At 35.3% G+C, this 14,322-nt stretch overlaps 1 protein-coding gene across 1 annotated transcript; it reads left to right on the forward strand.

The window, feature by feature from the left end:
- Window positions 1-9,943: 9,943 nt before the first annotated feature.
- Window positions 9,944-13,099, forward strand: LOC113699653 (isoleucine N-monooxygenase 1-like). Its single transcript, XM_072060713.1, has 2 exons — window positions 9,944-10,936; window positions 12,476-13,099. Exons 1-2 carry the CDS (start codon window positions 9,944-9,946, stop codon window positions 13,097-13,099), a joined length of 1,617 nt encoding a protein of 538 aa, XP_071916814.1.
- Window positions 13,100-14,322: the final 1,223 nt, after the last annotated feature.

Raw genomic sequence — 14,322 nt, forward strand, 5'->3', positions numbered from 1 at the left:
ATCCACTCAGGGATGAGGATGAGAGTCTTCCCACTGTCAAACGGACATCCAAACGCTTCAAAAGAGGAGCTATCAAGGGTCAAATGTCACGGCCTACACCACAACCCTCCTCTCAGCCTGAATCTGGACAGGGGACATCTTCTCAACCGCCTCCAAAATCAGCCCCTCCTCCTACATTCTTTGATGATGCTGCGAAAGACAAATACTCCTGGATATCCCAGAAGGGTGTCATCCCTCAAAGAACTGTAAACCCCTCTGAATTTCGCTCCATAGGTTTAGAATCCATTCTGAGTCTATTTGCTTTCCAGAAATGGTCACATCTTATTTCTATGCCAAATGTCTACTATCCTGATATGTTGCATCAATTTTTTGCCAATCTAAGGAAAGGTTCTGACCAAACTGAAATATTTTCCAGGGTTAATGGGGTAGACTTAATCTTTGACTCTGAAATTGTGAACTCCATTTTAAATACTACCATTGAACGTTTATGCAAAGATAAGATTGCTAATTTCTTTTCCTATGAAGAGCTCCCGACTGCGGCAAATCATTTTGATGGGACAAAAATGTTAACCTATTTCAAAAGAAGTTTTTCCTCACCTGCTGATGCTAAATTGAATGATCTGGCCCCTGTGAATTTAATTGCTTTTTCTATCATTTCAAACCTGCTTGTGCCTACTGATGGCCATAGAACTGATGCAAACAAAATGGAGTTGTACCTCTTTTATTGTTTTCAAGAAAAAATTCGTATTGATTTTGGTTTTGTCATGTGCAAGTTTTTACTTCGCTATGCCACTGATTCTCGCAGAAAATTATCTTATGGAAAGTTTCTTCAAAAGATTTTTGAGTTTTACAAAGTCCCTATTCTAGGTGTTTGTCCTAAAGAAGCATCTTCTTATGCCTTTACAAAAGGGTATTTTGAAAGGAAAAATCTTGTTTTTAAAGATAATCTGTGGGCTTATAAGGGTGCATCATCTAGTGAACTTAGGTCTAAGGCTGCACATGATCCTTCATCTATTCCACTCACTCCCATTCATCCTAGGAAATCTGCCTCTAAGGCATCTTCCTCTTCCAGTGATGAAGTAATTGAGCTCCTTCGTGATCTCAAACAGCATGTTCTTCTTCTAGAACATGGTCTAATGCTCACTATGTCCTCTGAGCAACAAACTGCCTTCCTAGACAAAAAGAACCTCCTGTTTCCCCCCTTGTTGTTGAGGAAGTTTCCCATGACAAAGAGTCACACCCCACTGATCCAAGTTCATCAATTCCGGATCCTGGTTCTTCAACCCCTGTGACTCCTCATGGCACCTCTACATCAGATAAAGGCAAGGCACCAGTTGAAGAGGCTGCTGAAGATGATGAAGAAACTGAAGAGGAGGATCTTGATCAATATCAGCTCTCTCGGAGGACACCTGGATCCACTTAGTTCATCATTTAGGACATTTGCATTTTGTTTGTCTCTTTTATGTTTTTGTGGTATTCAACAATGAATATGTAATGTAATGGATATTTTAAGTTTCGTTTTGGATGTTTAAGTACTGTTTTGATGGATGTCTGAATATTTTGATGAATGATTGTCTATTCTGCTTATGTGAATGTAATGAATTTGTGGATTGTCTATTCTGATTGATGGTCTAAGTTTTGATGTGTGAACTTGTCTAAATTTGTGAATTTGTGGATGTGTTGATGTGATTGGTTGCCCGTTTGTGATGACAAAAAGGGGGAGATGGTATCAAATGATTGGATTGAGTGATGATTGATAATTGGTGATGTTGGCATGATTGATGATTGGTGATGTTAGGATATGTTGGATTGATTGTTTAAATTTGGATTGGCTGATATGTTTAATTGTTTAACTCGGATGGGCAGCCTTGTGAGGGGGAGTTTTTCAAAATTTTCAAATTTTGTGATTCACTAAGACAGGGGGAGTTCTTGTCTATTTTGAAAGGGGGAGTTTTCATTGCAATCATAAAATTTCATTTCAAACTTTTGTTTTGTCATCATCAAAAAGGGGGAGAATGTTATTCTTGGTTTTGATGATCACAAAAGTTCGTTTATACTGACCAAGATTGATCAGGCCTGATGGAACAAGGAAAGCATATGTTTGATTGACTCCAGTCTACGATGCTTTGGATGTGGCAAACAAGATTGAAATAATATAAACGAATTTAGTCATTATTTTGTTCCGATCAAAGATACTGTCTTTTAAGTATGTCTAGTTTGTCATTCTTGGTACTTTGAAATGTTTATCTAACCTCCTTCAAATACAAGTGTTTTTGTCTATCCAAGAATCAGGTTCAAATATGTCATGAAATGCAAGACAACCAAAATGAGAAGCAAAAACAGGACAATCAGGTCGGACGGCCGAAAGGAAACTGTCGGACGTCCGGAAGGATCGGACGCACACCTCGGACGCATATCAACCAGATCGGACGTCCGAAAAATTCCAAGATAACTTGCTAACTCTCGGCCTACGATCGGACGCTGTGCTGTCGGACGACAAAAATCTCATCGGACGTCCGAACTTCAACTTGGCGGTTTTCGGACGTTTGGTTCGGACGATGATTTGATCGTCGGACGTCCGAAAGCCCCAACGGCTAGCTGACCCTTCATCTGCCTTCTATCCGTTGGAAGGTTTAATGAATCCCATTTTTGTTCCCCTTTAAAAGCAAACTGTTCTGAACGAAGGAAGGATTTTTGCACACTTTGTTTACAAGATCTCAAGAGATATTTTAGCTAGAAAATAGTCTCCAAAGCAAGATTTGTTTTAAAGTGGTGTGAATTTCTGGTGAGCATTTCTTTTGTGACTGAAAGGATCTTTAGTGTAGCTTTGTTGAGGGTTTTTCTGAGTGATTGTAAAACTTCTTAGCTTGACTAAGTGAGGCTTAGGGCAAGGAAGAAGTGCTCCCTCCATTGTACATCTAGTTGATCTTCTTTCATCTAAGAGAAGTTGCTCTTCCTAGTGTGTGGTCTTCAAGTTTGAGGGTAGCTTGGTAGACACTTGGTTTGATTCCCTAATTTACTTTTCTGTTTAATAAAATTCTCATTGCTTGTCTATACTTGTGTTTCTGATCAATATTGCTCTTGTCTTCTAATCTACTTGGTTGATCATTACTAGAAAAGAAGGTAAATTTTTATTAAAGAAAAAGTGCATAAATTTGGTTAAGATTTTAATCAACCCAATTCACCCCCCCTCTTGGTTGTCTTTGGGACTTACATGAAATTGCTTGATCTCAACCACGTAACTAATTTGCGGGCACATGTATTATTTTCAAACCTGCAATTTTTTTGAAATAAATGTCAATAAGAGTACGAAACAATATTAATAGTTTGATATAGTGTTAATGAGGAACTCACTAACTGCGCAGGTATCGAGCAAAATCTAAATTGTGATTAATATACAATTTGCTAACTCCAATTGTACACAGTGATGGATTTGCATAGTATGGTTATGCTCGCTCAAAAGCTATTCAAAATATATAGAATATAAGTAAAAGCAATTGATTTACCTCTGAAATTTCGTACGCAAATACCACATGCTAGTAAAATATTATTTTTTGTAGCAGACTGATATAACCGTTCATCATCATCATTAGCAAATTTATCCCACAATATGAATCGAACTACTATCAAACTGTGTTAACAAAATTTTGATAAGTGCAAACGTGGGGGGAAATGTGGGATGATGATTAGAGGATTTGTAGGAGTGATTGTAGGATGAGTTAAGAGATAGTGGGTATATTTTAAATTTAAATTTGATTGGTGATAAGGTGGGTTATAACCCGCTACTTTTATGTATTAAAATAAATACAAAAATCTAGAAAAAAGAATGAGAAGTTTAGAAGCCATTGAGAGGGTTTCTGCTAAAAACCCCTTCTTGAATACATATAGATTTAGATATAGATATTGTTTAGGGAAATCACTACTTTTGGGAGACTATCTAAATAGATATGTAAGTGAAAATGAAAGAAAGTGGAATAAAATATTTGCAAGTGACTTATTTTTTTTCTTTGATAGGGAGACTACGTAAATAGATTGAACCTATTCTTTAGGGAAATCACTACTTTTAGTGGTGCAAATAAATAATTCTTTCTCTTTTACAGCACAACAAAGTGGTAAAATGATACGACTCAGTTGGGATTTTTTTTAAAATTTTATTTGGATAGACATGTTGATATATTGCATAATTGATTTAGAGCGTGAATTTATTAGAACAACGATGACGATGGTTGTGGTTGTGTCCCTCTTTGTACTAATACATTAGTGATTAGGCGGTAAAACAACCCAATTATTGCAGAACTGTTGCACATGATTAATTCAAATTGAACGACCTGACATGACTTGTTCTTGACATTTGTTTCATCGCTAGTGATACCGACTTTGGCTCTAAAAGACTTCAACGACAAAAAAAGAATATAAGTTTAGATATTTTATTATCAAAAAAATAAAATTTTAGATACTGAATCTATATTGGTAATAAGATTGAACTTTTTCCCACAAATTTATTATTTATGAGAGAATTTGGATTTCTCTTTTACCTATCCCAAAGCTACACTTTTTTTTGGCCCCCGTGCAGAGTCGTGGTTACTACTTAATTCTACTAATGATATCCTAACTTTTTATGCTAAAAGTATCTAAAAGTAAAGTGCCATATTTCTTAAATTAATTTCAACTGATTCACGATGCACAAACAAATAAACTAAAATTAGAGAAAGACTAATAGAACTTATTGTAATTTTGATGTTACTTATTCTAACTAATACTACAGAAAGTGCTTGACCTGTGGATATCGATTTCAAAATGTTGGCAACTAGAGTTTGTGATTCTAATAACTAATGAATGTAGTAGCAATATGAAGAGTTTTCCAGGTTTTTTAGAAAAAAAAAATTTTCGTAAATTTCCTTGCTAGTAAAATCTAACAATCCAATAATGAAGTTTCAAAGTTTTTCTTTCAAGTTGGCCGCGTATTGAATAGCTTGAGTAATTCTATACGAAACCTATCTCATTTGAAAATTAATTGATTATATGTTAAAGTGAAAAAAATAAGATGATGAAATTAATCTATACAAAGTATGTATTCTTATATTTAGTGCAATTATAAATTTGTTGATTTGGAAAAGATACTTCATGGGCTGTATTATCGCTCGAGACTAAAACTAAGTATATAGCAGATGCTTTCCAAATTCCCTAGCAAACCAAATGGTGGACAAGTTGCTTAATATGTACCGTCCAATAGATAAAAGGGAAAATGACCAAATTCATTCCTAAATTTTTTATTAATGTTGATTTAATTTCTAATTTTTGTTTTCAGTCAATTTGATCCCTAAACTTATGTTATGGTTCCAATTAAGGATCTCTATGACGGTTTCACCATGAAAAATCGATCAAATTCCTCATTAATCAATTAACCGGGGTATTTTAGAAACTTTGTCGGTATCTTCTCCCTCTATCATCAATCCCAACCACTTGCCACCCATCTCCTTCTTCTTTTCCCACCTCTCTTTTCCCTCCCTTAGTCATGTCGATCATCTCTATGAAGTTCGCAACTGAGGATCGATTAGGATTGGGATGCAATACTTGACTTCTGGGACTGGCTAGCGGACTATACACCGGTTTAACTAACTACAATCAGGGTTTTGCTTATAGTTGCCTAGATATTCTGTGATGATCATCAAGATTTCTCAAGTGTGCTTCCCTTTCCATAATGTAATATGGGAACCTAGGTTTTTCTTTTTTTATTCCTTTCCTCCTATTTACTTTGACAGAAGGGTGAGTCTAAGGCCCAACGTTTATATCTCCAACAAACTTGGTTTAAACGTAGCTACTCAAAGAGCATATGGTGCCTTTCCAAAAAATGGCTCACAACGAGTCGAATTCTTCTAATTGGATCTTCATTTCGCTGTTAGATCACCCTATTTGTGAAATTTATAAAATCTGAGTGCAGTCTATCACGGTCAGGAACATCCTTGTACACAGAAATATAGATCAATTTCAGGAAGCAAAACAAAAAGGTTTCTCCATCTTTTGGACAATATTGAGGTGGCTGTGACGGGTATTTTACATACGTGCAAGCTAAAAAATACCGAATTACACCCGTTCACTGCAAGTATACAGATCAACTAGTAGTTTAAGGTATATATCGGGTCGATCCCACAAGGAAGAGTGAACAATTACCGGTATTACTAAAGCTTCTCTATTATTTAGACTATCAATGAATTATAACAAATTTATCCTACTGAAATTATACAAAATAACAAATAAAAGCTCCTTAGGTTGTGGTATCCCTAACTACTCATGCAAGTGCTATATTTGGATCATTAATTACTACATCTATGCTAATTATGGTGTAATTTCCTTATGCATTTGAATCCTACTTTCGTAGTGAATCAATTATACTTATAACTAATCCATACCTATTCTCATGGTTATGAAATTAGCTACAAGTTCATTTCTTCAGTGAAATTACATGAAATGAATCACTAAAAACCACATAGGTGCACCTCTACTTTCGTGAGTGTACTCCCTATGTTTAGCACTTCTTGAACTAATGTTAAATCTCAATTTTCATTGCAGAAATAACACCTTAGATAATCACAATTAATGGTACCATATTAATCATGATTTAAAGAGTTAAAGTGCTAAATAACTTGCTCAAATCATAGCAGTTAAATAGCCAAATGATAAACACTAACAATCATAGAAAGTTCAACCAAACCCAAGGTATAAACTTTAAAGACACATATTAAATATAAAATCCAGAAATTGCATATTAACTATATTTAAGAATCCAATACAAAAGATAAAGAGTTGGAGAAGAGATAACCCATGTCACTTGAGCTTCAACTTCTCTTTCTTCATCTCCATTTTCATCCTAATCTAGCCATTATACAAGAATGGATGAACTACACTTACTACACTATCCTACACTAAGGAAATGGAAGAACTACATTTCTGCACTCCTCAAGCTTCTCCCGTATATTTCCCCCTCTCTCAGACCACCCAAAATGTCTCTGCATATAAACTGCTTAAGAGCTCCATTTTTCCAAGTCAAATTCCACATTTTGATTCCCAAATCTCAACTTTGTTAGGATAGTCAATAACAAATGTTTTTGACTTGAAAATAAGCCACCTTGTCTGCCCTTTTGTCTTCTGAAGCATGTGCACCGAATTCTCTTGCAACTTATAGCTGGAAAGTGGTATGAACACAAGAGAATTGACTGAGCAAATTGCAGAATTTCGGCCAGAAAACGAGCCTTTACAAAACGCGTCTAAAACTCGCGTTTTGTGCACTCACGTTTTCACTTTTTCCTTACTTCAACTGCAATTTCCTCCATGATGCAAGCCGAACTGGCTTTTGTACAAAACACCAAAGTTGTAGATATTTGAGTTAGCTTTCCAATGCTTCAAGAATCATCCAAATCGGAGCTTTGTAGACTGAGATATGATCAAAATACTAAACACTGGTCGGAACTCTGTTTTCCACTTTGGACAGCTGAGTTGAATTTCGGTATTTCAACTTTTGGACTATGAAAACGGATGAATTGGACTTTGATGTCTTCATACGCAATGTAGATATATCTCTTAGCTTCAAAATGGTACCAAGATCACCTTGTTCCGATCATTGTAACTCCTGATATAGTCAAAATACGAAAATGTGTCTGAGTTGTCAAAGCTGACTTTTCTTGATTTTTGTCCTCAAATTGCATTTCTTCCTTTTACACTTCATATTTTATTTTCCCCACTTTAATCCATCTTCAATCATCCAAATATCTTCTCAATGCACTTCATTTGATGATTGAATCATTAAACCTACAAAATATGAAGTTTTTACCATAAAAATCCATAAAATGCAATGTTTAGCCACTTTAACATAAAATGTAGTTTTTTACCAAAACCTTAGTTATTTTAGTTATAAAACTAAATAATCAAACCAAAATTAACTAATAAAACACACTAAAAATACGTAAAATAAACCCTTGTCAGGCTGCAGCACTTTTTGTGTAGAAACATGAGAGGATATAGAGCAGTACATAGTCTGGAAGTGCACTGAACCTATCAACGTTACCATCATCTTCTTGGGTGGTATTAAGCACCTTGTTGTCTGGAGGATCAGCCATCTGGGCGATTATTTTTTATTTCTTCTTTTTTCTTTTCCTTTTTTCAAGTTTCTCAGAGATTATGAAACTGTAAGGCTCAAAACTAGAAGGAATCTTTTCTTTTATTCAGAGAAGATAGGTACCAAAATTATCTAGTCTATAAATGCACAAATTTGCAGAAAGATACCAAAGCAATCCTAGAGAAAATTGACACCAGAGAGATCAAGAAAAACCTGATTTTTTGCTGGATTTTTTTGGAACAATTTCCTTACAATCTGCTCAAGGGCTGCTCAAGGACTGGTTAGCGGACTGCAACAAAGATTACGGACATGATAGAGGGAGGGAAAAGAAATGTGGGAGAAGAAGAGGGAGATGGGTGGCAGGCGGTGGGGATTGATGATGGAGGGAGGAGATATCTAAAGTTCTTAAAATACCCCCGTTTAATTGGTCAATGAAGAGTTTGATCGATTTTTCATGGTGGCGCCACTGTAAAGATCCTTAATTGAAACCATAACATAAGTTTAAGGATCAAATTGACTAAAAATAAAAGTTAGAAATTAAATCGACATTAACAAAAAGTGTGGAGACGAATTTGATCATTTTCCCTAGATAAAACATGAACTCATTCTCAAATACTTACAGTGACAATGCGGTATTCTGTTCCACGCAGGCTACCTGATGAAATTACAAGTGGAGTCTGAATAATAATTTTTTATTATAAAGCACTTATCATGCTAATGATATCATAAATAATTCTTCAAAATCTTGATAAAATCTTAAAAAGCACTTCATATTACCACAACAAATTTCATTTAGCCTAAAGTGTGCCGTATTTATCAAATTAGTTTAAATTAAACGGCAAATAAAACAGCAACCAAAAAATAAAAATTGAAGGAAGGATAGCAACAATCTAATTTTGATAAAACTTAGTCTAACTAATACTATACAAATTCTTGCATGACTTGTAGCATAGGTTTCAATGTTTGTAATTAGGGGTTTTTATTGCAATAACTAGTGAAAATAATACCAATTTGGAGAGTTTCTAGGGATTGAAAAACCTTTATTTTTTTTGTCTTTTCTTTGTGGTAAAATCTAATAAATGAATAGTAAAGTTTTAAAGTATTTCTTTTAGTGTTGACGTTCATAAATGATTTTGTAGAACAACTCAACTAATTCCATAGTAAAATCTATTTCATTTAAAAGTTAATTTATTTTTTTTTCACATAGACAAAATATTAGATGATGAACTTAATTTACCCATAATATGTATTGCTTATATTTAGTTCTGTTACGAACTTATTTTGTTGAAAAGAGATGCTGCATGGGCAAAATATGTGCTGTTCCTAAAATCCAACTTGGCTAAGTACCTTGTTCAATCAACCAACTAATCTAGGAGTAGGAGTAGGAGTAGTTATAAAATAAATTGGCCATCAAAAGAGTTTTAAAACTCTATTTAGGTGACGGTCAATAGATCAAATCCCTTGACCTGTATTTTAAATATCCAGTTTTTCTAAAAATTTCTCCGGTGGTTTCCCATTGCTTCTTTAAGTCGCTTCCCCCTAATATAGGAGTAGGTATAAAAATAAAAAAAAATTCGCCTGTGGATCCCCCTTCGACCTCCTTAGGACCGTGTACGTAAAAAAATAAGGCCCCTTGTTCAACCGGGACAGTACTGCAAAGTCATAAATATGTGACTGCTAGCAACAAGTCTCTTCTATAAAAGCTCGCATGATCGCACTCTTTAGCCTTTACAGACCATCAGCAACAATTACCTACACCCCATCTTAGATTGTGTGATAAGAATAAACAAGCTTACATAGCCTAATAACCTTTTCATACTGTCTTAAGTGATGAATTGCACATCCGGTCTTCGTGTTGATTCACGCTTGAGATTTACCTCAATGTCATGGATCCCATATTTCTCGGGATTCATGGCTCTGGTTTTGTTGGTCTTTACAATGGGCAAATGGATAATGATTTGTCTAAAGAACAACAAACCTCGATTCCCTCTTCCTCCTGGCCCAAAACCCTTGCCTTTCTTTGGTTGCATTTTCCAGATGCTGAGAAACAGACCAACACATCGATGGATATACAAAGTCATGGATGATATGAATACCGAAATCGCTTGTTTCCGCATTTTCGGTGTTCACATCATTCCTGTCACTTCTCCTGAACTCGCTCACGAGTTCTTAAAGAAACACGACTCGATTTTCTCCAACAGACCTGTTTGCATGTCTGCAGAACTTAGTAGTGAAGGATTCTTGACGACAAGCCTTTCTCCTTTGGGCGATCAATACAAGAAAATGAAGAGAATGATCGTTTCCAGTGTGCTGTCACCTGCTAAACACCAATGGCTTCATAGCAAGCGAGCAGAGGAAGCAGATCATTTGGTTAACTATGTTTACAATCAGTGTAAGGACGACGCCACTGCTGGGCTAGTGGACATAAGATTGGCTACGCGACACTACTTGGGAAATGTGATTAGAAAGATGATTTTCAACAAGAGATTCTTCGGGAAAGGAATGGAAGATGGAGGACCAGGTGCTGAGGAAGTTGAACATGTTAATGCACTCTTCAAACTCCTTGCTTATATGTATGCATTTAGCTTATCCGATTACATGCCCTGGATGAAGATTTTTGATTTTGATGGCCACAGAAAGGTTCTTACTATGGCCATTGCATGTGTACGAAGGCACCATGATCCTGAAATTGAGAAAAGGATTAAAACGTGGGAGAGTGGCCTCAAAAATGAGGAAGAAGACCTTCTGGATGTCCTAATCAGGCTGAAAGATAACAAAGGCAGACCGCTCTTAACAACTGAGGAGATCAGAGCACAAATTACTGTAAGGAATCCTCTATCCTGATGCTTGGTTACATAAACAATTTCTTAAAAAATGGGATAAATTAAAGGGATAATTTCAGAAACCTCCTTTGAGGTCTCTAAAAATTTCAGAAAGCTCCCCTTTACTTTAAAAAATTACACTCACCTCCCTTATTTTCACTATTTATGCTTCAAAAGAGGCCTAGTCGGCTAGCAATTCGTTCAAATATCCTAAACTACCTTTTTTGTCAAACAGATAAAAATAAAAAGAGTTTTGTTGATTGCCTTTATTTCAACACCAAAACCAACAAACTCTTGCTGCCAAAAATAAAAGTTTGTAAAAAAATTCAACTATGATGATTGCCTTCTTCCAAGCAACACCACCACAAAAGCCAAAACAAACACTCCAATTTAAATCAAAATAAATTCCAATAATTCTAGCACCCAAAAGACTACAACCTAATTTTTGTCTAGTAGCTTCAACTCCTACATTTATTACACAAGTCAATTAAATCCATTACTTGGTGTTAAACTGGATAAAACTCAGCCCCAAATTTTACCCAAAACTAACACATCATCAACAATCAATAGCGCAGCTCTTTTGTCTTCCTCTATTTGCAGCCTCCTTTATTTTATTTTCAGCCACCCATTTCTAAAGCCCATCCATCCCCTAAATTCTTGACTTTTGACATCACTAATAAATAAATAGACACAGAAAAATTAAATCCATTACACTTCGAATTAAAAGGATAAAAAGGATGAATCTAATCATATTTACAAAAAAAGAGATGAGAATAGAGATAAAAAGAAGAAGAAGAAGAAGAAGAAGAAGGGAAAGAGGGGAATAAATCTGGGCAAGGGATGATAGATAGAATTTAATCTTGAATTGGAGAAAAAATATTAGGCACAAAGGAATGAATGGCATGAATTTAGCGAAAAGGAAATGAAAGAAAGAGTAAGGTGGAAAGGAGGAAGCATGTGAGGAGAGAAAGATAAGTCAAATTTGGTTTTTCCTGAAATAATTGATTGGGGGGAGAATTCTATTTGAAAACCCGAACAGTTAAAAATAGTACTTAACAATTTGGAGATTCTACTAGGAGTTATCTGGGATCAAACGTGGATAGACTGACAGAAGAATAAAAGCTGGCACAAAATCAATCGTAGGGAGTATACTCCAAAACGCCCCACATCGTTGATTAGTAGAACTTAAGATAATATGATGCACATCAAAAGGTGACGTAAAACCGTGATGCACTCCAAAAGACATCAAAAGATAATATGATGCACTCCAAAAGGTGACGTAAAACAGTGTCCACATCAAATGATGTTCAGAAGATGACGTGGTTTGATGACATGATCTTGTTCACTCACGTTTTAATGACGTGGTTTATGTGTCCTCAAGCAATTTGTTGATTAACTGAAATCAGAAAGGATGGAATCTCAATGAGCCTTAATCACCACCAAAATGCAACTTGCAATATGATGTTGTACAGAATCGGTTATTGAATTTGGAAAATAAGGATTATTAGTTTCACTTTAACTTTACTGTGATGCTCCACAGGAACTAATGTTTGCAACAGTCGATAATCCATCAAATGCTGTGGAATGGGCATTAGCAGAGATGCTAAATCAACCTGAAATGCTTCAAAAAGCCACAGAAGAGATAGACGCCGTGGTTGGAAAGGATAGACTTGTTCAAGAATCTGATCTTGCTAGGCTGAAATATGTGAAGGCCTGCGCAAAAGAGGCCTTGCGGCTCCATCCATATGCACCCTTTAATGTTCCTCATGTATCTACTCAGGACACCGTTGTTGGTGGCTACTTCATCCCGAAAGGTAGCCATGTTATCCTGTGCCGTCCAGGACTTGGCCGTAATCCTCGAACTTGGGGGGATTCGCTAAAGTTCAAGCCTGAGCGCCACATGAATGACATGGATGATGCTAGAATGGATCTGAACGATCCAGAATTAAACATGTTCTCCTTCAGCACTGGAAGACGTGGATGTCCGGGAGTCCTTCTGGGTTCCACACTCACTGTAATGTTGCTGGCCAGACTTCTTCAATGCTTTAACTGGAAGATTCCATCAGGTCTTTCGCAAATTGATTTAGCAGAGGGAATGGATGCTGGCTTCCTTGCCAAACCTCTCTTTGCAGTTGCTGAACCACGATTCCCACAGTTCAACTAGGATGTTACATTCTCAACGATTTAACTTTTTCTGTATCGTCTTCATGTCTACCCTCTCCTACTATTATTAATGTCATGTTTTCACTGTTGTAATGTACCAAAATAACAATCATATTTAAATCAACAAATGTTTTCTATTTTTGCTATTTAAATAAGTAACATTTACCGTTCCTAATCCACATCTACTAAGTCAATAATTTGAATTTATGTAAATTAATCGAATACCACAGGTAAATATAATAATAAGATGTTTCTATGAAAAGTTGGATTTTCAAAAAGGGACTCTATTTTTGAGATAAAAAGATTACAAAATACGATATTGCCTAGTTTCTACTCTAGGCAATTAAAATGAAGCAACAAATTTATAATCATCATGAAATTGTAAATCAGAAGTTTTAGAATAAGAACAATTGATTAAATAATTATTAAGCAAGATTTAAATTATAATAAAAGAAATTCCAAAGCCAAAACCGAGTGTTATTACTTGTCCTCAACTTGCAAGTTTTTAATTAATTCTTTTCATATTTAAAGGACTAAATTTGTGAAAATTGATAGCATGCATGACTAAATGGGGTTGTTTTTGAATTCTAATGTCAATGTGAAATAGGATTATAAAGCGAAAGGATGTGCTTTCAGAAGAGGAAAATGATTCAATGGGATCTTAGTACCTCAAGGGATTTGGAATCAACTTGACTATGCATATTTATGTGTTAGAACAATCCTTGGGGAGATGTGTACAATTAAATGTCCAGATGTTTGAGTTTTGTCTCTGCATGTAGCGCTAAAACTCTTTTTTTTTTTTAAATTTTTAAAAAAAATTTTATGTTAACATTCCATTCCGATCTGTTTTGTTACAAATTCGCTTCGCTTCTACCATGTCGTTATTTTTTTTAGGTAAAAGTATTAATTACATTGAATATCATCCATCAGTCACTAGTAGCAAACGCCTACAAACACATAACTATAAGACCAGTCACAAGTTATACACTTCTAATTAATGTCATGTCATTTTCTTTGTTTAGTTGAACATTATAAATGAGATTAGCTAACACCTTAAGAATATATAGGAGAGTAATATTTTGCAAACTTTACTAACATAAGGGATTTGTGTACTTAAAATAAGGGGGGCTAAACTAATTTTTATCATGTTAACCCAAAAAAATAAAAAAACGAGCGACTAAACCAAGAATTAGATGAAATAGTCAAGCGAGTTTCAATCGGTTT

The sequence above is a fragment of the Coffea arabica genome, chromosome 8e (assembly GCF_036785885.1).
Source record: "Coffea arabica cultivar ET-39 chromosome 8e, Coffea Arabica ET-39 HiFi, whole genome shotgun sequence".
Taxonomy (NCBI): Eukaryota; Viridiplantae; Streptophyta; class Magnoliopsida; order Gentianales; family Rubiaceae; genus Coffea; species Coffea arabica.

Coding starts and splice junctions, on each gene's coding strand:
- LOC113699653 (XM_072060713.1), top strand. CDS start 9,944: ATGAATTGCACATCCGGTCTTCGTGTTGATTCACGCTTGAGATTTACC. Junction 10,937..12,475: donor AGATCAGAGCACAAATTACT/GTAAGGAATCCT, acceptor GATGCTCCACAG/GAACTAATGTTTGCAACAGT.